At 43.2% G+C, this 25,473-nt stretch overlaps 1 protein-coding gene across 2 annotated transcripts; it reads right to left on the bottom strand.

Annotated features, from left to right (window-relative positions):
* Positions 1-382: 382 nt before the first annotated feature.
* On the bottom strand, positions 383-20,383 carry LOC129819618 (transmembrane protein 268-like). Of its 2 annotated transcripts, none has more exons than XM_055876012.1 (10): positions 20,274-20,383; positions 16,458-16,527; positions 15,435-15,564; positions 14,975-15,069; positions 8,135-8,242; positions 7,782-7,931; positions 2,324-2,434; positions 1,551-1,640; positions 967-1,185; positions 383-709 (listed from the first exon to the last, which is right to left on the bottom strand). In XM_055876012.1, the coding sequence occupies exons 3-10, from the start codon at positions 15,550-15,552 to the stop codon at positions 539-541; spliced, it is 1,062 nt and encodes a 353-aa protein (XP_055731987.1). In that variant the 5' UTR covers positions 15,553-15,564; positions 16,458-16,527; positions 20,274-20,383; the 3' UTR covers positions 383-538. The 2 variants fall into 2 exon arrangements, with proteins under 2 accessions (XP_055731987.1, XP_055731988.1); XM_055876013.1 differs by having other exon boundaries at positions 20,270-20,376.
* Between the last annotated feature and the right edge of the window lie 5,090 nt (positions 20,384-25,473).

Here is a 25,473-nt window from a genome sequence, read left to right as displayed (position 1 = left end):
GGCCGAGCACCGGATACTTATGAGCCTATCACCTCAGCAGTTGCGTCAAGGCTGATTAATAACAATGGGTAATGAATGAAACTGTGTGCCACATGCGCCTTCTGTGTAGCTGTGCAGTCAGCCAAGACCAATGATTCATGTTGACCCCTTGAGCTTAATCCGTTCTCTGCATCAATGAATTTGTTCACGCTTGCCCCCACTCTCTCTTTTTATATCTCCCCAAAATCTTTTTATTTTTATTTATTTAACCTTTATTTAACTAGGCAAGGTCAGTTCAGAACATATTCTTATTCATACTTTGCCCTGTTTATCTAAATGCACTCCCAAAATGTCTTAGCATGTACCGTAAATTAATATCCCTGTCTACATAAGGACAAACCTCTTAAAGATATATATTTATTGTTTGTATAATTTTAATGCAAAATGTACACAAGTGGGTACTAAATCGTGACTTGTACATTGTCAGTGCAAATATTCTATTGTCCTACAGTAACATATTATTTAAAGTGGAACGCATCAGCTTTTCTGTGTCCCAGTCTTATAATCCCAGGACCTTGGTTTTGATATACTGACAGAGACAAAGGGAGGCAGTGGTGCAGTGATTCCTCCTGTGGTGTAGGGGGCGGTGTGTGGAGCTTGGCAGCTTTTCAGATACCAACAGCTTGACATACACGGCACCGTAGGTCAGTAGAAGTTGGAGTGCTTTGGCCTGCAAAAAGGGATATGTTAGTATAACATAACAACAGAGACTTCGTAATACTGTATTGAACACATGCTACAGTCTATAGGTAGGCTATATCTTAAACAGTGGTGGCTGGAGCCCGCCCTCCAGATTTCTCCCTCCACCAGCCTCCACTAATCTGGAATACCATTTGTTCAACATGAGGCACTAAAGAAAAATCCTTTAGCGAGCGGTCTACATTGTAACATAAGATTACAAGTATTATTGAAAGCAGTCTAACTAACCTGAGCTGGTAGTATTTGGTCTGGTACCAAAATGTAGTTAGTAGTGAGTTTGGTGTCCTCCCTCTGGCTGGTTGAGGTACTGCCTCCAGTCTCATCGTTCATCAAGAGGGGCCTTTCCTCATCAGAACGATCATTAACACTTGACCCCACCGCCACAGGGTCAAGGGTCATGACCTCTGACACCAGGACAAGGTGGGACATTCTCTTCTTGAGTCTCTTCTAGGGAGTGAGTGAAAAGTGAGGGGAACCCGTTACAGTGCATTGTCTGCTAGTGCAACACAGAAACACTGAATGGTGATCATCACAAGATTGCCTTACGAGGCAATGTACACCAAATAAAACCCTCCGATAGGCCTAAAACACAATATGTAATACTCAAACGTCTCCTATTGTCAATGTCCAATTTCATTTCAATTTTGCTCAGACAATTCCTTATAACAGTACAAAGAGATTTGTCAGTATCGATCTATGCACATTATATCCCATTGGCTTCCTGAAACAGAATGTCCCTACTGAAAGCCTTGCCAAAGAGAACACAGACACAAATCAATAGAGTGAACATGGTGACATCATGATGTACCTACCTGGGCCTCGTCTCCGACAAAGCTCATCTCCTCTAGAGTTTCAGTCAGTGTCCTCAAGCAGCGGGCCGTATCCCAGTACACAATGAACAGCTGAGCGAGACGAGACACAGACAGGCAGGCAGGCAGACAGACAGTTAGAGACAAACAAACAAACAGATGGATGAATGTAATGAGGACAGTTTAGATGACTAAAGTTCATATTTGGTCTAGAGTCATCAACACAATATTTAGCATATGGGGTTTCTGTAATGCACATCATTTCCCGTGTTCCGTTAGTGACACTCAAGGTGCGGGTCTATGGTCACTACCCCCTGGGCACACACTGGTTGAATCAATGTTGTTTACACGTCATTTCAATGAAATTGCATTGAACCAATGTGGAATAGACGTTGAATTGACGTCTGTGCCCAGTGGGTAGACTTCTTGTGGATTCATCTCATTCAGGTATCTGTTGATAGTGATTGATGCCGCTAATAAAGTCCCTCCCTTTTTGTTTTGACTTCCTATGAGCCAGAACATTTGTTACTCTCTGATTAGGATATAAAAGGTCCTATTTCAATTAAACTACAGAATCAATTCATCGATATATATCTTCAAAGTGTCTTGTCGTAATGATCGGTCAATGGATGCGGTTAGATTTATACCACAAAAAACAGTAAAGGTATTTAGAAGTAACCTCGATTACGAGAAAGTGAGTGTGATAAAAAGGTTTGACACAAAATGTCTTCCATCTCAGATTGAGCTGCCTATATGTGCAGGTTACTGTAGCCTACCTGTAGAGTTCCAGTGCAGCTCTGCACCCAGTCAGCCACGCCCACCAGCAGCATATGTTGGCTCAGCCTCTCATTCACCTGGATGAGTCGCACGTCAATGTTGATGTTTATCTGTAGGAAGATCTACGTGAATGTTTTTTGGTCTTAAAACTGTTTTCCGACTACAGTCCAATATCTCTGGTGTTCAATGGTGTTCAATAATGAACCACATAGGTTTCAAAGTGTCTGAATATTTATCTACAATCCTCTGGTGTGGCATATCTATGTAGTCTATTAATTTGCTTCCACAATCACAGATGTATTCCTATTAATATCGATGCATAATTTATGTTGCTACCACAGCTCACTAATTTTAGCACTGCGATTAAAGATTAGAAGGCATTTTAAAATTAGGCTACCCATTAAGACTATCTTTTCCTGCAGTGGGATTTCATTCATATTTTTCATAATTCATTTAAATTGTAATTAAAACTGCTGATTCTATGTCAAACAGGCCCTCAGACAGCCAAATCACCAGTTAAGATCTTTTATTATCCTTGCTCCCCTCCAACACAAGGTCATAAATCCCCAGCTGTCAGCAGAGCCATACATTACCAGCTGCTCACTGCTCATTTACATTTTCATCATTGAGCAGATGTCCTTGCCCAAAAATCCATATGATATATTTTCCCTGCTCACATGTCAGCCATTGAAACCCATGCACATTCGGTTTGATCACAACAATACGTTATCCAATAAACCACCAATAAGCCATTGGTTAAAAAAACTTAATGACTTACCTTTTATTGAGGCTATGGTTATTATGTAATTATTCCATCACAACCATTTGATCATCTTTTCAGATGTACCGGAAAAGATGGCCTCGTTCACATTAGTCCAAAATGGTTCATGCTAATGTATTGACGTGTTAGCTAGGCCATTTCTGGGGGAAATGTGCAAATATTCTGTGCAGCACCTATGCACATTCGGTTTCTACAGTCTTTGACCTTTCCAGCTATGTAGAACTTGTCCTATTCGGTTGAAGTATCATAATATAGCATGTATGAGTATCCCTCCCTATGCAGTGACTTAGGGTGTACTGCTCAGACAACAGTGTTGCATGTGAAATTTCTGACCAATGCCCACTGAAAACCCACCCAAAAGCCTGAAAACTAGACCAATTGTATTTTTATACAGCAAGAGAAGAGTTGCCATATTTATACAATTAACCCTTTTCCATAATGCTATTGAGCCAAATAAGGAATATCGTAGTAACCTGTATGACGTTAGAAGCAAATTTAGTTTTCCTCAAAATAATAAGTATTGCGAGCTAGGACATGACGTAATAAAGGAATTTGAATATGTCGCAAGAGAAAAGACAATTTGCCCTTATTAAACTCGCCAGATCATTTTCCATCAATGGATGTCTATTTACCTCATTTGACTGCTATGGATGTTGATTTATCTCGTTTGACTGCCATGGAAGTCGATTTACCTCGTTTGACTGCTTTGGAAGTCGATTTAGCTCGTTTGACTGCTTTGGAAGTCGATTTAGCTCATTTGACTGCTATGGATGTCGATTTACCTTTTTTGACTGCTATCTCATTTAAGCAGTAAGGCACAAGGAGGTGTGGTATATGGCCAATAAACCACGGCTAAGGGCTGTTCTTAAGCATGATGCCTGGATACAGCCGTTAGCCGTGGTATATTGGCCATATAGTACAAAGCACGGGCACTTCCTGTTTGAGTTTCTGCCTTTAGGATGGGAGGAGCAAGATGGCGTCATGGTCAGATTTGCAGAAAGGAGGGTGGGGGAGGGCCTTGTAAGCACCCCGGAAGTTTGAATAGCAATGGTTGAGAGTCTTAGTAGTGCGAGTAGGGCAGTCAATATGTTGATAGAATTTTGGCATCCTAGTCCTCAGGTTTGCTTTGTTAAAATCCCCAGCTACAATAAATGCAGCCTCAGGATATGTGGTTTCCAGTTTGCATAAAGTCCATTTGAAGTTCTTTGAGGGCCGTCAAGGTTTCGGCTTAAGGTGGGATGTAAACGGCCGTGGCGATGACGGAGGAGAATTATGGTCTGCATTTGATTGTGAGGTATTCTAGATCAGGTTAACAAAAGGACTTGAGTTCCTGTATGTTCCTAGAATTACACCATGAGTCGTTAATCATGAAACACAGCTGCCGGCAATGTGGGGAGTGAGAGGGGAGAGTGAACAAAGGATCTGCTCCAGGGAAGTCGTATTCCTGGTCGTAATGCTGGTAGTTATGTTACTGCCGCTCTATTATTCAATAGTTCTTCCTGGCTATATGTAATGACACAAAACATTTCCTGAGCTAATAATGTAAAAAAGAGTACATAAACTAAATACTGCAATGTTTTCTAAGAGCTAGTCGCGATGCTGCCATCTCCGTCGGCGCGATCTTGCACAGACCAGCTGGCTGGTATGTTTATGGGCATATTCAATCTCTCCCTATCCCAGTCTGCTGTTCCCACATGTTTGAACATTGTTCCTGTACCCAGGAGGCAAAGGTAACTGAACTTAATGATTATCACCCCGTAGCACTCACCTCTGTCATCATGAAGTGCTTTGAGAGACTAGTCAGGGATCATATCGCCTCTACCTTACCTGCCACCCTAGACCCACTTCAATTAACTTACCTCCCCAATAGATCCACAGACGATGCAATCACTCTGCACACTGCCCTATTCCATCTGGACAAGAGGAATACCTATATAAGAATGCTGTTTATTGACTATAGCTCAGCATGCAACACCATAGTACCCTCCAAGCTCATCATTAAGCTCAAGGCCCTGGGTCAGAACCCTGCCCTGGCAACTGGGTCCTGGACTTCCTGACGGGCCGCCCCCAGGTGGTGAAGGTAGGAAACATCACCTCCACTCCGCTGATCCTCAACACTGGGGCCCCACAAGGGTGCGTGCTCAGCCCCCTCCTGTACTCCCTGTTCACCCATGACTGCGTGGCCAAGTTGGCAGACGACGCAACAGTGGTAGGCTTGATTACCAACGATGACGAAACAGCCTACAGGAAGGAGGTGAGGGCTCTGGGAGTGTGGTGCCTGGAAAACAACCTCTCACTCAACTTCAACAAAACAAAGGAGATGATCGTGGACTTCAGGAAACAGCAGAGGGGGCACCCCCCTATCTACATCGACGGGAGCGCAGTGGAGTAGGTGGAAGGCTTCAAGTTCCTTTGCGTACACATCACTGACAAACTGAAATGGACCACCCACACAGACAGTGTGGTGAAGGCGGTGCAACTGAGCCTCTTCAACCTCAGGAGGCTAAAGAAATTTGGCTTGTCACCTAAAACCCTCACACATTTTTACAGATGCACAATTGAAAGCATCCTGTCGGGCTGTATCACCGCCTGGTATGGCAACTGCATCGCCCGCAACCGCAAGGCTCTTCAGAGGGTGATGCGGTCTGCCCAACGCATTACCGGGATAAAACTACCTGCCCTCCAGGACACCTACATCACCTGATGTCACAGAAAGGCCAAAAAGATCATCAAGGACATCAACCACCCGAGCCACTGCCTGTTCACCCTGCTATCATCCAGAAGGCGAGGTCAGTACAGGTGCATCAAGGCTGGGACCGAGAGAATGAAAAACAGTTTCTAGCTGAAGGCCATCAGACTGTTAGACAGCCATCACGAGCCCATTAGAGGCTGCTGCCTATAGGCTTAGACTAGGAATCACTGGCCACTTTAAGGAATGTAACACTAGTCACTTTAGTAATGTTTACATATCTGCCATTGCTCATCTCATATGTATATACTGTAGTTTATACTTTTCTACAGTATCTTAGTCACTTAATAACGCTTACATATCTTGCATTACTCATCTCATATGTATATACTGTTTTTCTATACTATTCTACTGGATCTTAGTCTGTTCCGCACTGACATCGCTCGTCCATATGTATATAGTCTTAATTCATTCCTACTTAGATTTGTGTGTATTGGGTATATGTTGTGTAGTTTGTTAGATATTACTTGTTAGATATTACTGCACTGTCAGAGCTAGAAGCACAAGCATTTCGCTACACCCGCAATAACATCTGCTAATCATGTGTATGTGACCAATAAAATTTGATTTGATATACCACAAACCAAACCTCCGGGGTGCCTTATTGCTATTATAAACTGGCTACCAAAATAATTAGAACAGTAAAAAAAAAAATGCTTTGTCATTCCCATGGTATATGGTCTGATATACCACAGCTTTGAGCCAATCAGCATTCAGGGCTGGAATCAGGTTTATAATTGTAAACAAATCCCCTTTGCGCATGTGCATAACTATAGATAAATCTGACAGGAGAGTTTGAGTGATGAAAGTTGGACAGAGGATCTCAATCTATGAGCAAGAAACACTTAGACAAACATAAAAAAACAAATGTTGGCCTATTTTCTGGCAATGCTGTTATGTGCCAGATGTTAAGACTACAAACCATTATAAATGGCCTATTTGCAAGATTGACTTGTCATTTCAATAGGCATAGGCTACAGACTGAAATCTGGGTTTATAATTGTAATTCAACTTTGCCATGGTTTGCTTAGATAAAGGCAGGATGCCTATAGCCCCTGATAGGCCTACATCTCATTTCAGATAGTCTATAGTAGCCTAGACAAGATGTAGGCAAGCTGTAAACTGAACGATTTAGCATCTCGCTTAGTTCAAATTAACAGAAAAATGTATTCTAATGAATAGCGAGGCGATTTCGAGGTTAGACATGCTTGTTTCTCCCAATAGCCTGCCTGAATAGGCTACTGAGGACGCGGTCATAATTTCAATCACTGAATTTAATATGAATAATATTTACATGAACTAAATATGCTTGGCAACAACAGCCAGTGTTTTAAAAACTTTTTAAAAATGTTTTACCTGAAGCCTAATTTGACTACTGTTACCGTCAATCTAACGCGTTCTAACAACAGAACGGCAATTGCGATAGAGCTTTGATAACTTTCACTTGAATTCATTAAACATGTCCATTAATAATTGCATAATAACATAAGCCTACAACAACAATAAACAAGTTATTTTGTCTATTTATTAAATTGGTTTACCAGCTCCAGGTAGGCAACACAAGTGGCAAAAATGTATTTGGAATGACTCCAGTGATATTTTAATTTGTGTTTAGATTGATTAGGGGGAAAAAACAATTGAATCCATTTTAGAATAAGGCTGTGTGTAACGTAACAAAATGTGGGAAAAATGAAGGTGTCTGAATACTTTCTGAATGCACTGTAAAGTGTAATTTTATACATTTAAATTCTATATCTGACAAGGTGTTCTCTTTTTTTAAGCCCATAACCATGTGTGTGAGGTGTATACTTTTGTTTCAAAGTAGATTTGTTTAAGACTACCAAGAAACACTCTGTGTGACCCTACTTTAGCCCAAAGCAGTAAAACATGAAGTGCTGTCAGACTGATAAACAGATTGAACACCCACCTCCTTGTTACTATAGTGGAGGATGACGATGATGAATGTGGTGAGGAAGATGGAGACCAGACTGACAGACAGGCAGAGGACCCAGTCAGTGACCGAGAGATACATATGAAGAGTGGAGAACACAGCACACCATATCACCACATATAGAATCTGGAGGGGAGATAAAATGATACACAGTATAAACTAAACATACAAGAACTAACTCTGAACAACTACAGGACACAGTAGAAGACACCCAGATAGTGTAGGAGATCAACAGATACTGGACACTATTGTGAATAATGTAATGGATGTAAAAAAAGAGAAAAAAAGAAGACCCTTGTGTTATTAATCAAGACTTTGAGGGACCCTACCGGTGCCATGATGAAGTGGAAGAGAGAAGAGTTAAGGAACAGGTATCTCCTGACCGATGGCACATCCAGTGCTATGTCTAGAGGTGTCTCAAAGTCTGCTACAGGAATCTACAGTGGAGAAACCAAATGAACCAAACAGTGAATACATGGTAATAATGTATTTTAAATGTAATTTTCCATGCAATGGCCTTCATACTTTACCAAAATGCATTCCACAAAATAAACAAGATAAGGGAATAAGATCAGGGGGGAAAAATACTTTATTGACCTGCAATATGTGTCAGGGATGTGGGTGGTCAAATGTTTGTAAAAGTGTGTGTGACATAATTATTTTAAAAAACATTGTATATCCCTTTGAGTGGTGAAGTTAATAATTACACTTGGGGTGGTGTATCAATACACCCAGTCACTACAAATATACAGTGACCTTAACTCAGTTGCCAGAGAGGAAGGAATCCGCTCAGGGATTTCACCATGAGGCCAGTGGTGACTTTAAAATAGTTCGAGTATAATGGCTGTGATAGGAGAAACCTGAGAATTGTAGTTACTCCACAATACTAACCTAGGCCTAATTGACAGAGTGAAAAGAAGGAATCTTGTACAGAATATATATATTTTTCAAAACATGCATCCTGTTTGCAAAGCAATTTTTCAAAACATGCATCCTGTTGGCAAAGCAATTTACTTTTTGTCCTGAATACAAAGTGTTATGTTTGGGGAAAGTCCACATTGGTACACATGACTGAGTACCACTCTCCATATCTTTCAAGCATAGTGGTGGCTGCATCATGTTATGGGTATGCTTGTAATCCTTAAGGACTGGGGAGTTTTTTAGGATAACAAAAAGAAACAGAATAGAGCTAAGCACACACAAAATCTTAGAAAACCTGGTTCTGTCTGTTTTCCACTACACACTGGGAGATGAATTCACCTTTCAGCAGGACAATAACCTAAAACACTAGGCCAAATCTACACAAGAGTTACTTACCTAGAAGACAGTGAATGTTTCTGAGTTACAGTTTTGGCTTAAATCTGTTTGAAAATCTATGGCAAGATCTGAAAATGGTTGTCTAGTAATGATCAACAAACAATTTGACAGAGCTTGAAGAATTTTCAAAAGAATAATTGCATAATTCACGTGTGGAAAGCTCTTATAATTACCCAGAAAGACTCACAGCTGTAATTGCTGCCAAATGTGATTCTAATCTGAATTTATTTTTTTATTTTACCGTTATTTTACCGTTATTTTACCAGGTAAGTTGACTGAGAACACGTTCTCATTTGCAGCAATGACCTGGGGAATAGTTACAGGGGAGAGGAAGGGGATGAATGAGCCAATTGTAAACTGGGGATTATTAGGTGACCATGATGGTTTGAGGGCCAGATTGGGAATTTAGCCAGGACACCGGGGTTAACACCCCTACTCTTACGATAAGTGCCATGGGATCTTTAATGACCTCAGAGAGTCAGGACACCCGTTTAACGTCCCATCCGAAAGACGGCACCCTACATTGAGTCTGTTATTGACAAGAACCAGCTTTGGTAAGAGGTAAAGTCAATAATATTTGCAAGGTAATGCCAACATTGGAAAACTGCTTGTATATTCCTCTGTCTCAACGTGTGAAGCAATGCCCTGGCATGTGTGTTTTTGTCACTTTTTTAAATAAATTCTTTAAACTGGACCATTTCATCTGGAAAAGCATGTTGCAAGTCAGATTGACATTACCTCTGAAGGTTGAGTGCAGATGAATGTAGGTTTTGTGAGGAAACTATTGTTAAAAAACCAAAGCAGTTGTTTAGCTCTTTGTATGACTTATACCTCCTATCCAACTTAAGTGTGTCAATAAGTGTGTCAATCACAACAAATTTACCGCCGGTAACTTTCTGCTGACCTGTCATTGATAAACGACGTCAGGCTCTGCCTCTTACGACTCATCAGCATGTTTTTTTTGTTGCGTCGTCTATGTCATTGTGTGTCAGGTTTGTAAAGCGGTGACATGTCCTTTCCTTTTGCCTCAAAGCTATCATACTGATCCCGGAGCCCAGAAACAAAATCTCTCAAGGGGGCCACGAAAGGAACAGCGCTAGACAGGTCCAGTTGGACTGCCTGAAGTGTAGCGCTTGCATTCTGAAAAATTTGGAAGTAAAAAGCTATTTTAAGTTTATCCATTTGGGTAGAGAGCATCAGAGCCTTGTTAAGCGTGCAAGAGTTAGATTTTCATCCTCAGATATTTCTAGAAGAGACATAATTTGCATAATTGAGGCATAATGCTTATGAGGCATGTGCATGGGCAGACCACCTCCTACCGGAAAGAGATTTGCGTGTTGCTATTCAACTGTTTTCATTTGGTTGTGAACCTGATTTAACAATCTGCCATCGCCAAGTGGATTTGGAGCAAAAGTTAAATATTGACGGCACAAATGTGAAAAACGAATCTGTCTCAAGGCAGTATTTCACAGTACTTACCCCAACCAAATTCAGAATATGTGCAGCACAAGGCACCCACTCTGCCAATGGGTTGATATCTCGTATGTGCGATTGCAGGCCTTTTGGTTGTCATTGTCCTTTGTGTCTATGTGGTGCACAGAACAATAACCAGTGGGACCTCCCGAATGGCGCAGCGGTCTGCATCGCAGTACTAGAGGCATCACTGCAGACCTGGGTTCGATCCCAGGCTGTGTCGCAGTCGGCCGCGACCGGGAGACCCATGAGGCGGCGCACAATTGGCCCAGCCTCGTCCGGGTTATGGGAGGGTTTGGTCGGCCGGGTTGTACTTGTCCAATAGCGTTCTAGCGACTCCTTGTGGTGGGCCAGGCGCATGCATGCTGACTTCGGTCGCCAGCTGTACAGTGTTTCCTCTGACACATTGGTGCAGCTGGCTTCCGGGTTAAGCGAGCAGTGCGTCAAGAAGCAGTGCGGCTTGGCGGGTCGTGTATCAGAGGACGCATGGCTCTCGACCTTCGCCTCTCCCGAGTCCGTACGGGAGTTGCAGTGATGGGACAAGACTGTAACTAACAATTGGGGAGAAAAAAGGGGTAAAAAGTACCCAAAAAATGAATAAATCAAATAACAGTCAGTTTGGGCATTTTTTGTTAAAGTTCTTACCTTCGCCTCTCCCGTACGGACTTGGGAGAGGCGAAGGTCGAGAGCCATGCGTCCTCTGATACACGACCCGCCATTTTCTGTACTTTGCTTTTCTTGGTCCCACTCAAGCCACTCTGACTTTTTCCCACTAGGTAAAAATGCTGTGGCTACCACAGAATTCTGCAGCAATACGCCATCCCATCTGATTTGCACTTAGTGGGACTATAATTTGATTTTCAACAGGACAATGACCCAACACACCTCCAGGCTGTGTAAGGGCTATTTGACCAAGAAGGATAGTGATGGAGTGCTGCATCAGATGAAAAAAGCAGGAAAAGCAGCCAACAAGTGCTCAGCATATGTGGGAACTCCTTCAAGACTTTTGGAAAAGCATTCCAGGTGATACTGGTTGAGAGAATGCCAAGAGTGTGCAAAGCTGTGGCAAAGGGTGGGTACTTTGAAGAATCTCAAATATAAAATATATTTTGATTTGTTAAACACTTTTTTGGTTACAACATGATTCCATATGTGTTATTTCATAGTTTTGATGTCTTCACTATTATTCTACAATGTAGAAAACAGTCAAAGTAAAGAAAAACTCTTGAATGAGCAGGTGTGTCCAAACCTTTGACGGGTACTGTATATATACTTTTAAAAATGTTTTGCTGTCTCTTGGGCCCCCCACGGGTCTGGGCCCAGGGACCCTGCATTATCTGACCCTGCCCCTCTCTAACTATCTCAGACAACCTGATCCAGGTGTAGAACTCTAAAGGGTTGAAAGTCTTGATTAGGGTTTTGATGAACTGGTGTTCCAAGTTTGCTCCCTAAATCACACAGTATGACTCAGTGGCTGCCCAGTCCAGTCGTGTGGAATTGTACTTATAGCAGCATCCATTAAAGTCGTACCAGCCCATGGGGCAGGATTTTTGGGATAGCTCTTCACCCTGGTCAGGAGTGTCATGTTCAACACCCAAAGCAGGGCTTAAGATAGAGACAACACAGAAGAACACAAACATGGTTCTGGTTGGGCTGGTAGGCAGGTAGGTATGCTAGGCTGCAGTGGGTCCTGTCCTTTTATCTGATTTGCAGAAGGAAGGTTTGGCTGGTGGGCATCATGTCATAGGCGGATCATGTACAGACGTGACACATCCACTATCTCAGAGTAAATGTTATAGGAATGTACTATTAACCTCAGCCTTTACCGAAGCTGTTTAATCTGTAAATTTCACTCCAGAACCTAACAAAAACGAATTCAAAGAGATATAAGAGAAAATGTTATTTCTCACTTCCCTGTGCTCAAAAGGGCTGATGCTGAGCGACCAATGGTAATCGCCTCGTTCCGCCCCAGTTCCACCCCCCCGGACACCTTCCCTTCTCCATTCATCATTGAAATTGTCCAGTGTGACCTGTTCTCTGGGCAGCCAAACAAATCCTGCACATGCGCAGAAGGGTTGGTTCTTTAGCTATCGGGAAGAGGTGTCCAGAGAATTTGGCAACGCAGCCACTCGGCTCCAAAACCATCACTACAGACAGTCTAGATAAGGGGGTATTGCCACGCAACCCAGAAGTCATATCACCTCTGGAGATGTATTCTTCTCATAATTCCTGTGCCATGTTTTGGTACAGGGCTTTTGACACAAAAAAACACATATTGGATGTGATGTTTTGGCCAATAACTTTGACTTGAGGTAAAATTTTCAAAATTAACTGCGGTTCAATCTTTATTTAAATGAATAGACACTGTATGCTGATTTTTAAGAATATAACTTAGAAATGCTTCATGAGCGTAGTACAGCGGTCTTACCCCATCATAACCCAAAATATAAGGATAGGCCGGGATTCGTTCCGATCTGTAAAGTCATTTCTGATAGAGCCGACAGTGTTTGTCTCTGCGAACGTGGAAACTTTGCCTTTTTAATTGCCTTTAAAAGGTGCATAGCCGAAAAGGGGCAATAGGCTGGAATCGCGGCCTCACTCCATGGTTTATATTTTTATTTCGTTTAAGTCTTTATCTTTGAAACTTTAAAACTTTATCAATTAATTTCCTTGCATTTCTCCAACCTTGCAAATTAAGTGTTGGGGGTGCTGTTTGCTGACACGCAAATTCAAGATCGTTTGTCTTCATGAAAACTTTTCAGATTGATGAAATAACAGTTGGCCTATTTTTTGGCGAGACATAAAACAGTCTGAGAGAGGAAGTGAGATAACGAGTTAATTTAAACTCAGCAAAAAAAGAAACGTCCCTTTTTCAGGACCCTGTCTTTCAAAGATAATTCATAAAAATCCACAGATCTTCATTGCAAAAGGTTTAAACACTGTTTCCCATGCTTGTTCAATGAACCATAAACAATTAATGAACATGCACCTGTGGAACGGTCGTTAAGACACTAACAACTTACAGACGGTAGGCAATTAAGGTCACAGTTATGAAAACTTAGGACACTAAAGAGGCTTTTCTACTGACTCTGAAAAACACCAAAAGAAAGATGCCCAGGGTCCCTGCTCATCTGCGTGAACGTGCCATAGGCATGCTACAAGGAGGCATGAGGACTGCAGATGTGGCCAGGGCAATATATTGCAATGTCCGTACTGAGACGCCTAAGACAGCGCTACAGGGAGAAAGGATGGACAGCTGATCGTCCTCGCAGTGGCAGACCACGTGTAACAACACCTGCACAGGATCGGTACATCCGAACATAACACCTGCAGGACAGGTACAGGATAGCAACAACAACCGAGTTATACCAGGAACGTACAATCCCTCCATCAGTGCACAGACTGTCCGCAATAGGCTGAGAGAGGCTGGACTGAGGGCTTGTAGGCCTGTTGTAAGGCAGGTCCTCACCAGACATCACCGGCACAAATCCACCATCGCTGGACCAGACAGGACTGGCAAAAAGTGCTCTTCTCTGATGAGTGGCGGTTTTGTCTCACCAGGGGTGATGGTCGGATTTGCGTTTATCGTCGAAGGAATGAGCATTACACCGAGGCCTGTACTCTGGAGCGGGATCGATTTGGAGGTGGAAGGTCCGTCATGGTCTGGGGCAGTGTGTCACAGCATCATCGGACTGAGCTTGTTGTCATTGCAGGAAATCTCAACGCTGTGCGTTACAGGGAAGACATCCTCCTCCCTCATGTGGTACCCTTCCTGCAGGCTCATCCTGACATGACCCTCCAGCATGACAATGCCACCAGCCATACTGCTCGTTCTGTGCGTGATTTCCTGCAAGACAGGAATGTCAGTATTCTGCATAGCCAACAAAGATCCCAGATCTTAATCCCATTGAGCACGTCTGGGACCTGTTGGATCGGAGCATGAGGGCTAGGGAATGTCCGGGAACTTGCATGTGCCTTGGTGGAAGAGTGGAGTAACATCTCACAGCAAGAACGGGCAACACTACAGTACTTAATGCAGCTGGTGGCCACACCAGATACTGACTGTTACTTTTGATTTTGACCCCCCCCCCCCTTTGTTCAGGGACACATCTTTTCCATTTCTGTTAGTCACATGTGTGTGGAACTTGTTCAGTTTATGTGTCAGTTGTTGAATCTTGTTATGTTCATACAAATATTTACAAATGTTGAGATAAACGCAGTTGACAGTTAGAGGACGTTTCTTTTTTTTGCTGAGTTTAGTTCAAGCTCCCCACACAAGTGGACAGGCTGCTTGACGTTTGATGAGAATAAAAATTGCCAGTGGGCACCCAGAGAGAGGGAGAGAGTGTGTGTTTGTGTGTATGTGTGTGTGCACTGACCTGGAAGCCGTCCCTCTCCAGCAGAGCCCTGCACAGCGACAGATCAAACTTGGGGCTCAGCATGGAGGAGGTTGGTACTGCCAGCACACACTGACCTGAAGAAGAGAAAGGGGGAAAAGATAGGGGAGAGGGGCATAGACAGACGGTAGGAGAGAGAGGAGGGAGAGAGAGAGGCGTGGAGAGTGTTAATTTTGACAATAACACATTCTGACAGAGATTTTAACAGTGATGAAAAAGGAGAGAGAGCCAAAACATTGAGAAATAATAATAAAGGTATTAAGGGTAAATAAATAAAGTGGGACATTGTGAAAAGGGTTTGTTTATCCCAAAAAACTTGCCAAGAGGGAAAAAAAAGAACAAGGAAGAGAAACAAACCAAGAATATTTATTTGACAAAGACCATATTTTGCATGATCAGACTTTTACCCATAGTACAATTTGACAACTACGTTACTACGCACCATTCTTCCATCTAGATGTTCCTCTGTTTTCTGGCTGGATCTTGGATGATCGCCTTAGGTCCGCTTCAACATCACTCTCGTCTGAACGCACAGAAGTCTTGTCCTCCATCTCATCCATGATGACGAGACCCTGAACGAGCAAAAACAGTCATACAGTTGAATCAAGATCCCTGGAACCGTAAATCAGAGGAAATGAGTAAGTGCGTGAACGGCCCTGACCGTCAGTGAGAAATACACAGTGCATCTGACCACAGCAACACAGTTCCGTTAGCCTGGTCCCAGATCTATTTGTGCAAGCTTGCCAACTCTTAGTCATTGTAGGAGTTGGCAAGCCTCCACAAATAGATCTCGGACCAGGCTACATCCGTTGCTCAAGCAGACAGATGCTTGGTCTGATTACAACACCACTTCCTAGTTGTCCCATGTGCCGTAGGTTGTCAGATATGCGTGTGACGTATACACAGTACATGAAGCGAGTGATAAGACGACAGCAAGCAAGCAGCACATTCCTGTGTGATGCAAAACAAAGACATTGAAATGAGAACATTTGATGAATATTCCCTCAGTAGATAGTGTTCTCCTGGGGCATGGCTTGTACTGACACTGTTGGAGAAAACATGGCCAATGGCTGAAGCTCCCTTACGAGACGCCCAATCGGAGACCACAGCTTTATCGAGCAATGGCATCAAACGCCAAAGCCTAACTTTGGAGAAGTCAGTTGAGTTAAGACAAGCACTTGATGTGTCTTATGTTTCGAAAGCAACCGGAAACCACATCACTTCTCCTTTTAGAACAGACGACATTGCTCTGCTATGTTATGTCAGCATGTTGGAGAAACCAACAGAAGAATCCAACTAAAGTGTACCAACAAGGTTTCTGATTCAGCACTTTCGAGTTTCAACCTAAGTTTCAACAATCATTTTAGTAGCTGACTTTTTCCCCCCCCGGCTACAGACTTCACAGGTTTCTGTTAAAAGCGGCTAAGCTGTACCACAGTTATAAGATAAGATAGACATACTACACCTCAACAGGGTCCGTCTTCAATGCACGATACACAGCCAAGTTATCGCTCTGCTTTCAACAGCTACAAACTCTGAAAGAGAAAGTGAGAAAGTAAAGGGAGAGAGCAGCTGCATTTTTTAGACACTACTGTTGCTTTCTCATTCTCTTGTTCTTGCTCTTTCTCTCTCTCTCTCTCCCACCGTCCCTCTTTCCCTCTCCCGCTCTGTGTCTCTCGTTTGATTGTTAGAGAGGGAGACACATTTTAGCACAAACGTGTGAAAATGCTGTCGGCAAGCGTGACTTCAAGTTGTCTTCTTCAAGTTGTCTTCTTCTATCCCTACACCAGTTCTCTCTCTCCTCTCTATTTTCTTCTCTCTCGCCCTCTATCTCTCTCTCCTTTTTCTCACTCTCAATTCAATTTTAAGGGCTTTATTGGCATGGGAAACACATGTGTACATTGCCAAAGCAAGTGAAATAGATAATAAACAAAAGTGAAATAAACAATGAAAAATGAACAGTAAACATTACACTTACAAAAGTTCCAAAATAATAAAGACATTTCAAATGTCATATTATGTTTATATACAGTGTTGTAATGATGTGCAAATAGTTCAAATACAATAAAATAAATAAAGATAAATATAGATTGTATTTACAATGGTGTTTGTTCTTCACTGGTTGCCCTTTTCTTGTGGCAAACAGGTCACAAATCTTGCTTCTGTGACGGCACACTGTGGTATTCCACTCAATAGATACGGGAGTTTTTCAAAATTGAATTTGTTTTCAAATTCTTTGTGGGTCTGTGTAATCTGAGGGAAATATGTGTCTCTAATATGGTCATACATTTGGCAGGAGGTTAGGAAGTGCAGCCCAGTTTCCACCTCATTTTGTGGGCAGTGTGCACATAGTCTGTCTTATCTTGAGAGCCAGGTCAGCCTATTGTCAATTCAATTCAAGGGCTTTATTGGCATGGGAAACATATGTTAACATTGGCAAAGCAAGTGACGTATATAATAAACAAAAGTGAAATAAACAATAAAAATGAACAGTAAACATTACACTCACAGAAGTTCCAAAAGAATAAAGACATTTCACATGTCACAGTATGTTTATATACAGTGTTGTAACAATGTGCAAATAAAAGTACAAAAGGGAAAATAAATCAACATGAATAAATCTCTCTCTCTCCCTCTCACTCAAGCACACACTCTCTTATTCTCACTTCCTCTGCTGTAAGGAAGTGAGTTGCCAACTTTCAAACAGTTTGACCACGCTGGTGCCCCTAATGAAAAAAGTACCCCGCCTGTTTACACTTTTATGTGAATGACTGTATATTGCTGTGTACGAGCATGTGATGTTTGATGTGTGTTATGTGTGTCTGTGTGTATCTCTACCAAAGGTTGTATGACAGAGAAGAGAAACCATGAGGGGAAAAGCTCTTCAGCATTTTCTCCTTATCTATTCACTCTCCTCCTAATTCTAGGAATGTTTTTTGAAGATAAAAACTATTTTACAGAATCGTTATGTGCACCAGTTACAGTTGAGGTTCTGAACACAAAGAAATACACATGACTAATAGGACAACTCTCCAGAGACTACACAATGTAGAAACTATTACATTAAAGGTCCTACCTACCCGCACTTAAGATGAAAGTCATTTCAATGACTGGACGTCTATGTGTATCTGTTAGCATACCCATAGACTTACAGTCATTGCGCCAACTCTAGTTAGCATCGGCTCGCAAAACAACCTCTAAGTTCCTTTATGCTGGACACAGAGACATAAAAACGGTATCCCTAAGTTCATCTGACTTTGGGGAAATAGATAAAGAGCCTCATTACCAAAATCACCAAATCCCCTTTTAAAGTCCCATTTACTTAATACAGTTCCCCTTAATACAGTCCCATAATACAGTTACAGCATTTCAAACATTCCCCCAGAAGCATTTAACCTTTTCCGTCTCAACTATTTGGTCCTTTTTCCTCACATACAACTACACTTCCCAATATACACTACATGGCCCAAAGTATGTGGACACCTGCTCGTCTAACATCGCATTCCAAAATCATGGGCATTAATATGGAGTTGGTCCCCCCTTTGCTGCAATAACCGCCTCTACTATTCTGGGAAAGCTTTCCATTAGATGTTGGAACACTGCTGTGGGGACTCAGTGTCACGCCCTGACCATAGAGAGCCCTCGGGGTTCTCTATGGTGTAATAGGTCAGAGCGTGACCAGGGGGGTTTTCTAGTTATTATAGTTCTATGTTGGTGTGTGAGTATGGTTCCCAATTGGAGGCAGCTGAATATCGTTGCCTCTAATTGGGGATCATACTTAGTGTGTCCCTTTTCCCACCTGTGTTGTGGGATATTGTTTTGTTTAGTGCCTATGTGCGCTACGTACTGCACGTTCGTTAATTCTTTGTTGTTTTGAAGGTTCACTATAATAAATATGTGGAAATCTACTCCCGCTGCGCCTTGGTCTGATTATTTATATAACGATTGTGACACTCAGCCACAAGAGCATTAGTGAAGTCAGGCACTGATGTTGGGCGATTCGGCTTGGCTCGCAGTCGGCATTCCAATTCATCCCAAAGGTGTTCCATGGGGTTGAGGCCAGGGCTCTGTGCAAGCTATTCAAGTCCTTCCACACCGATCTCGACAAACCATTTATGTATGGACCTCACTTTGTGCACAGGGGCATTGTCATGCTGAAACAAGAAAGCGCCTTCAACAAACTGTTGCCACAAAGTTGGAAACACAGAATCATCTAGAATGCCATTGTATGCCGTAGCGTTAAGATTTCCCTTCACTGGAAGTAAGGGGCCTAGTCCGAACCATGAAAACAGCCCCAGACCTTCTCCACCAAACTTTACAGTTGGCATTATGCATTCATGCAGGTACCGTTCTCCTGGTATCTGCCAAACCCAGATTCATCCGTCGGGCTGACGGATGGTGAAGCGTGATTCATCCCTCCAGAGAACACGTTTCCACTTCTCCAGAGTGCAATGGCGGTGAGCTTTACACCACTCCAGCCAAAGTTTGGCAATGCGCATGGTGATCTTAGGCTTGTGTGCGGCTGCTCCTCCATTGGAAACCCATTTCATGAAGCTCCTGACGAACAGTTATTGTGCTGAAGTTGCTTCCAGAGGCAGTGTGGAACTCAGTAGTGAGTTTTGCAATTGAGGACAGATGATTTGTACGCACTACGCGCTTCAGCACTCGCCGATCCCGTTCTGTGAGCTTGTGTGGCCTACCACTTCCCGGCTGAGCCGTTGTTGCTCCTAGACGTTTCCACTTCACAATAACAGCATTTACAGTTTACCAGAGCAGCTCTAGCAGAGCAGAAATTTGACAAACTGACTTGTTGAAAATCCTATGACGGTGCCACATTGAAAGTCACTGAGCTCTTCAGTACGGGGCCATTCTACTGCCAATGTTTGTCTATGGAGATTGCATGGCGGTGTGCTCGATTTTATACACCTGTCAGCAACGGGTGTGGCCAAATCCACTAATTTGAAGGGGTGTCCACATACTTTTGTGTATTTGACTTTTACTTGACCCCCTCTTACTCACTACACCCCTCTCTCTTCCCCCCCTCGCTCTGTTACTTTTTCTCTCTCTCCCAGCTTGTGACTCATTAATCTAACCACATGACTGGTGAAATGAGGTCTACACTTCTCAGAATGAGAGTCAATGAGACGATGAGTCCACAACAACAACAAACTTTTCTTGTAATAAACAAATGGAAATAACCTCACAGAGGTGACAGAACTAGGATCGTACTTGAAATATATGAGGCAACAATGCACACACACAAACACTATTCCTTACCTACCTTAGCTTGGTGTTGTTGTCCCAGCTGGTGTGTGAGTTGATCTGGATGCCAGTGAGTTTAGCAGATGTCCTCCAGGTTATCATGACTCTGGTCTGGTGGTCTGCTGCTATGGGCTGGGACTGTCACACATTAACGCATGCCCCACAGGCCCACAGGCACACACACACACACACACACACAAACACACACACACACACACACACACACACACACACACACACACGAGCGTGCGCAAACACACACACACAGGCACACACACACTGACAAATTAGAGCATGCAGAGAGATTGGTGGGATCGATAGTAACTTGGGACCATGGAAATCTGTATACTTTTGTGAGACTAAATAGATTAACTCAGTTGACCTGAAACATTGTCTGGAGACAACAATCTGATGACCCATGTAATAAACATGTGAAGGATTCCACCTTGGTTTTGAGATTACAATAAAGTTGAATATTGTTCTCTCTATAATTTCAGGAACTTGATGAGGGCAAAGTTGAGATGAAATGTTGACTTGGTGTCTCAATGGTTTATTACCCAGACTACAGTAAACAGTGTGACCGTGGCATGGCACAACACAGACATGGTGGCCAGTCTTTCACGGCACTACAGTTCTCTGCCTAGAATGCCATCTTGGGGTATGAAGGAGTAAATAAAATGTAATACTTAGCTAGTTGTGTCAGTCACTTATCATCATCGTAATGGTAATATTGAAGGTGAACAAAGTTCATATTCAGTTTAGAGTGATTAACAATGTTTAGCATATTTATATATGTTCCCTTTCTGTAATACACATTATGTCCAGTGTTCTTTCTGTAATGTTCACTAGACTAGATGCTGCATGTCATGGAGTAAACTCATATCTGTTTATAGTGATTGACGCCAGACTGGCGGTACAAGGACCAAGGACACACTGATTATTGTGTGGGTGGCATTGGAATAGAATCAGCTTGATCCTCTCTGTCGAAGACACTTGGACCTTATTTTTTTATATTTTCAGTGATATTGTTAACAAACATGCCCCCATAAAGAAAATAAGAATTAAAAACAGGTTCAGCCCCTGGTTCGACCGTGATCTTGCAGAGTTACTCCACCTCAAGAGTTGCATTTGGCGAAAGGCTCGGCACACGCATACTCAGGCTGACTGGCTCTCGTTCAGGTAAATGAGAAATAAGTGCACTCAGGCTATCCGGAAGGCCAAAGTTAGTTACTTTAAGGGGCAGTTTTCTTTCTGTGGGTCTAACCCCAAGAAGTTTTGGAAAACGGTTAAAGACCTGGAGAATAAACCCTCCTCTTCACAGCTGCCCATGTCCCTTAAAGTTGATGATGTGGTTGTTACTGACATGAAGCACATGGCTGAGCTTTTTAAGTCACCACTTCATTAAGTCAGGATTCCTATTTGACTCAGCCATGCCTCCTTGCCCGTCCAACATTTCCTCATCTCCCACCCCTTCTAATGTGACTAGCCCCGATGCTCTTCCCTCTTTTTCGCCTGCCCCACTACAAAGTTTCTCCCTGCAGGCAGTCACCGAGTCCGAGGTGCTAAAGGAGCTCCTTAAACTTGACCCCCCCCCCAAAAACATCTGGGTCAGATGATTTAGACCCTTTCTTCTTTAAGGTTGCTGCCCCTATAATCGCCACGCCTATCTCTGACCTTTTTAACCTGTCTCTCCTCTCTGGGGAGGTTCCCAGTGCTTGGAAGGCAGCCACGGTTCCTCCTTTATTTAAAGAGGGAGATCAAGCTGATCCTGACTGTTATAGACCTATTTCTATTTTGCCCTGTTTATCAAAAGTGTTGGAAAACTTGTTAATAATCAACTGACTGACTGTCTTGATGTCTATTGTATTCTCTCTGGTATGCAATCTGGTTTCCGCTCAGGTTATGGATGGTATCACTGCAACCTTTAAGGTCCTCAATGATGTCTCCATTGCCATTGATTCTAAGCAATGTTGTGCTGCTATTTTTATTGACTTGGCCAAAGCTTTTGATACAGTAGACCATTCCATTCTTGTGGGCCGGCTAAGAAGTATTGGTGTCTCTGAGGGGTCCTTGGCCTGGTTTGCTAATTACCTCTCTCAAAGAGTGCAGTGTATAAAGTCAGAACATCTGCTGTCTCAGCCACTGCCTGTCACCAAGGGTGTACCCCAAGGCTTGATCCTAGGTCCCACGCTCTTCTCAATTTACATCAACAACATAGCTCAGCCAGTAGGAAGCTCTCTCCTCCATTTATATGCAGATTATACAGTCTTATACTCAGCTGGCCCTTCCCCAGATTTTGTGTTAAATGCTCTTCAACAAAGCTTTCTTAGTGTCCAACAAGCTTTCTCTGCACTTAACCTTGTTCTGAACACCTACAAAACAAAGGTCATGTGGTTTGGTAAGAAGAATGCCCCTCTCCCCACAAGTGTAATTACTACCTCTGAGGGTTTAGAGCTTGAGGTAGTCACCTCATACAAGTACTTGTACAAGTACTCAGCACATACCAAAGCTGCAGGCTAAAGTTAAATCTAGACTTGGTTTCCTCTATCGTAATCGCTCCTCTTTCACCACAGCTGCCAAACTAACCCTGATATAGATGACCAGCCTACCCATGCTAGATTACGGAGACTTCATTTATAGATCGGCAGGTTAGGGTGCTCTCGAGCGGCTAGATGTTCTTTACCATTCGGGCATCAGATTTGTCACCAATGCTCCTTATAGGATTCATCACTGCACTCTCTACTCTTCTGTAAACTGGTTATCTCTGTATACCCGTCGCGAGACCCACTGGTTGATGCTTATTTATAAAACCCTCTTAGGCCTCACTCCCCCCTATAAGAGATATCTACTGCAGCCCTCATCCTCCACATACAACACCCGTTCTGCCAGTCACATTCTGTTAAAGGTCCCCAAAGCACACACATCCCTGGGTCGCTCCTCTTTTCAGTTCGATGCAGCTAGCGACTGGAACGATCATAACAAACACTCAAACTGGACAGTTTTATCTCAATCTCTTCATTCAAAGACTCAATCATGGAGACTCTTACTGACAGTTGTGGGTGCTTTTTGTAATCTATTGTTGCCTACCTACCTCTACCTTCTTGCCCTCTGTGCTGTTGTCTGTGCCCAATAATGTTTGTACCATGTTGTGCTGCTGCCATGTTGTGTTGCTAGCATGTTGTTTCATGTTGTGTTGCTACCATGCTGTGTTGTCATAAAATCAAATAAAATGTATTTATATAGCCCTTCTTACATCAGCTGATATCTCAAAGTACTGTACAGAAACCCAGCCTAAAACCCCAAACAGTAAGCAATGCAGGTGTAGAAGCACGGTGGCTAGGAAAAACTCCTTAGAAAGGCCAAAACATAGGAAGAAACCTAGAGAGGAACCAGGCTATGAGGGGTGGCCAGTCCTCTTCTGGCTGTGCCGGGTGGAGAATATAACAGAACATGGCCAAGATGTTCAAATGTTCATAAATGACCAACATGGTCAAATAATAATAATCACAGTAGTTGTCGAGGGTGCAACAAGTCAGCACCTCAGGAGTAAATGTCAGTTGGCTTTTCATAGCCGATCATTAAGAGTATCTCTACCGCTCCTGCTGTCTCTAGAGAGTTGAAAACAGCAGGTCTGGGACAGGTAGCACGTCCGGTGAACAGGTCAGGGTTCCATAGCCGCAGGCAGAACAGTTGAAACTGGAGCAGCAGCATGGCCAGGTGGACAGGGGACAGCAAGAAATCATGCCAGGTAGTCCTGAGGCATGGTCCTAGGGCTCAGGTCCTCCGAGAGAGAGAAAGAAAGAGTGACAGAGAGTATTAGAGAGAGCATACTTAAATTCACACAGGACACCGGATAAGACAGGAGAAGTACTCCAGATAACAGACTGACCCTAGCACCCCGACACATAAACTACTGCAGCATAAATACTGGAGGCTGAGACAGGAGGGGTCAGGAGACACTGTGGCCCCATCCGATGATACCCCCGGACAGGGCCAAACAGGCAGGATATAACCCTGCCCACTTTGCCAAAGCACAGCCCCCACACCACTAGAGGGATAACTTCAACCACCAACTTACCATCCTGAGACAAGGCCAAAGTATAGCCCACAAAGATCTCCGCCACGGCACAACCCAAGGGGGGGGGAGGCCAACCCAGACAGGAAGATCACGTCAGTGACTCAACCCACTCAAATGACGCACTCCTCCTAGGGACGGCATGGAAGAGCACCAGTAAGCCAGTGACTCAGCCCCTGTAATAGGGTGAGAGGCACAGAATCCCAGTGGAGAGAGGGGAACCGGCCAGGCAGAGACAGCAAGGGCGGTTCGTTGCTCCAGAGCCTTTCCGTTCACCTTCACACTCCTGGGCCAGACACTCAATCATAGGACCTACTGAAGAGATGAGTCTTCAATAAAGACTTAAAGGTTGAGACCGAGTCTGTGTCTCTCACATGGGTAGGCAGACCATTCCATAAAAAAGGAGCTCTATAGGAGAAAGCCCTGCCTCCAGCTGTTTGCTTAGAAATTCTAGGGACAATTAGGAGGCCTGCGTCTTGTGACCGTAGCGTACGTGTAGGTATGTACGGCAGGACCAAATCGGAAAGATAGGTAGGAGCAAGCCCATGTAATGCTTTGTAGGTTAGCAATAAAACCTTGAAATCAGCCCTTGCCTTAACAGGAAGCCAGTGTAGGGAGGCTAGCACTGGTGTAATATGATCAAATGTTTTGGTTCTAGTCAGGATTCTAGCAGCTGTATTTAGCACTAACTGAAGTCTATTTAGTGTTTTATCCAGGTAGCCAGAAAGTAGAGCATTGCAGTAGTCTAACATAGAAGTAACAAAAGCATGGATTAATTTTTCTGCATCAATTTTGGACAGAAAGTTTCTGATTTTTGCAATGTTACGTAGATGGAAAAAAGCTGTCCTTGAAACAGTCTTGATATGTTCGTCAAAAGAGAGATCAGAGTCCAGAGTAACGCCAAGGTCCTTCACAGTTTTATTTGAGACGACTGTACAACCATCAAGATGAATTGTCAGATTCAACAGAAGATCTCTTTTGTTTCTTGGGACCTAGAACAAGCATCTCTGTTTTGTCCGACTTTAAAAGTAGAAAGTTTGCAGCCATCCACTTCCTTATGTCTGAAACACAGGCTTCTAGCGAGGTCAATTTTGGGGCTTCACCATGTTTCATTGAAATGTACAGCTGTGTGTCATCCGCATAG

The sequence above is a fragment of the Salvelinus fontinalis genome, chromosome 22 (assembly GCF_029448725.1).
Source record: "Salvelinus fontinalis isolate EN_2023a chromosome 22, ASM2944872v1, whole genome shotgun sequence".
Taxonomy (NCBI): domain Eukaryota; kingdom Metazoa; phylum Chordata; class Actinopteri; order Salmoniformes; family Salmonidae; genus Salvelinus; species Salvelinus fontinalis.
The sequence above is the reverse complement of the archived record's forward strand: the minus strand, read 5'-3'. Positions and strand labels throughout refer to the sequence as shown.

Coding starts and splice junctions, on each gene's coding strand:
- LOC129819618 (XM_055876012.1), bottom strand. CDS start 15,552: ATGGATGAGATGGAGGACAAGACTTCTGTGCGTTCAGACGAGAGTGAT. Junction 8,243..14,974: donor TGGAGAGGGACGGCTTCCAG/GTCAGTGCACAC, acceptor TCTCCACTGTAG/ATTCCTGTAGCAGACTTTGA. Junction 1,641..2,323: donor GCTGCACTGGAACTCTACAG/GTAGGCTACAGT, acceptor CGTCTCGCTCAG/CTGTTCATTGTGTACTGGGA.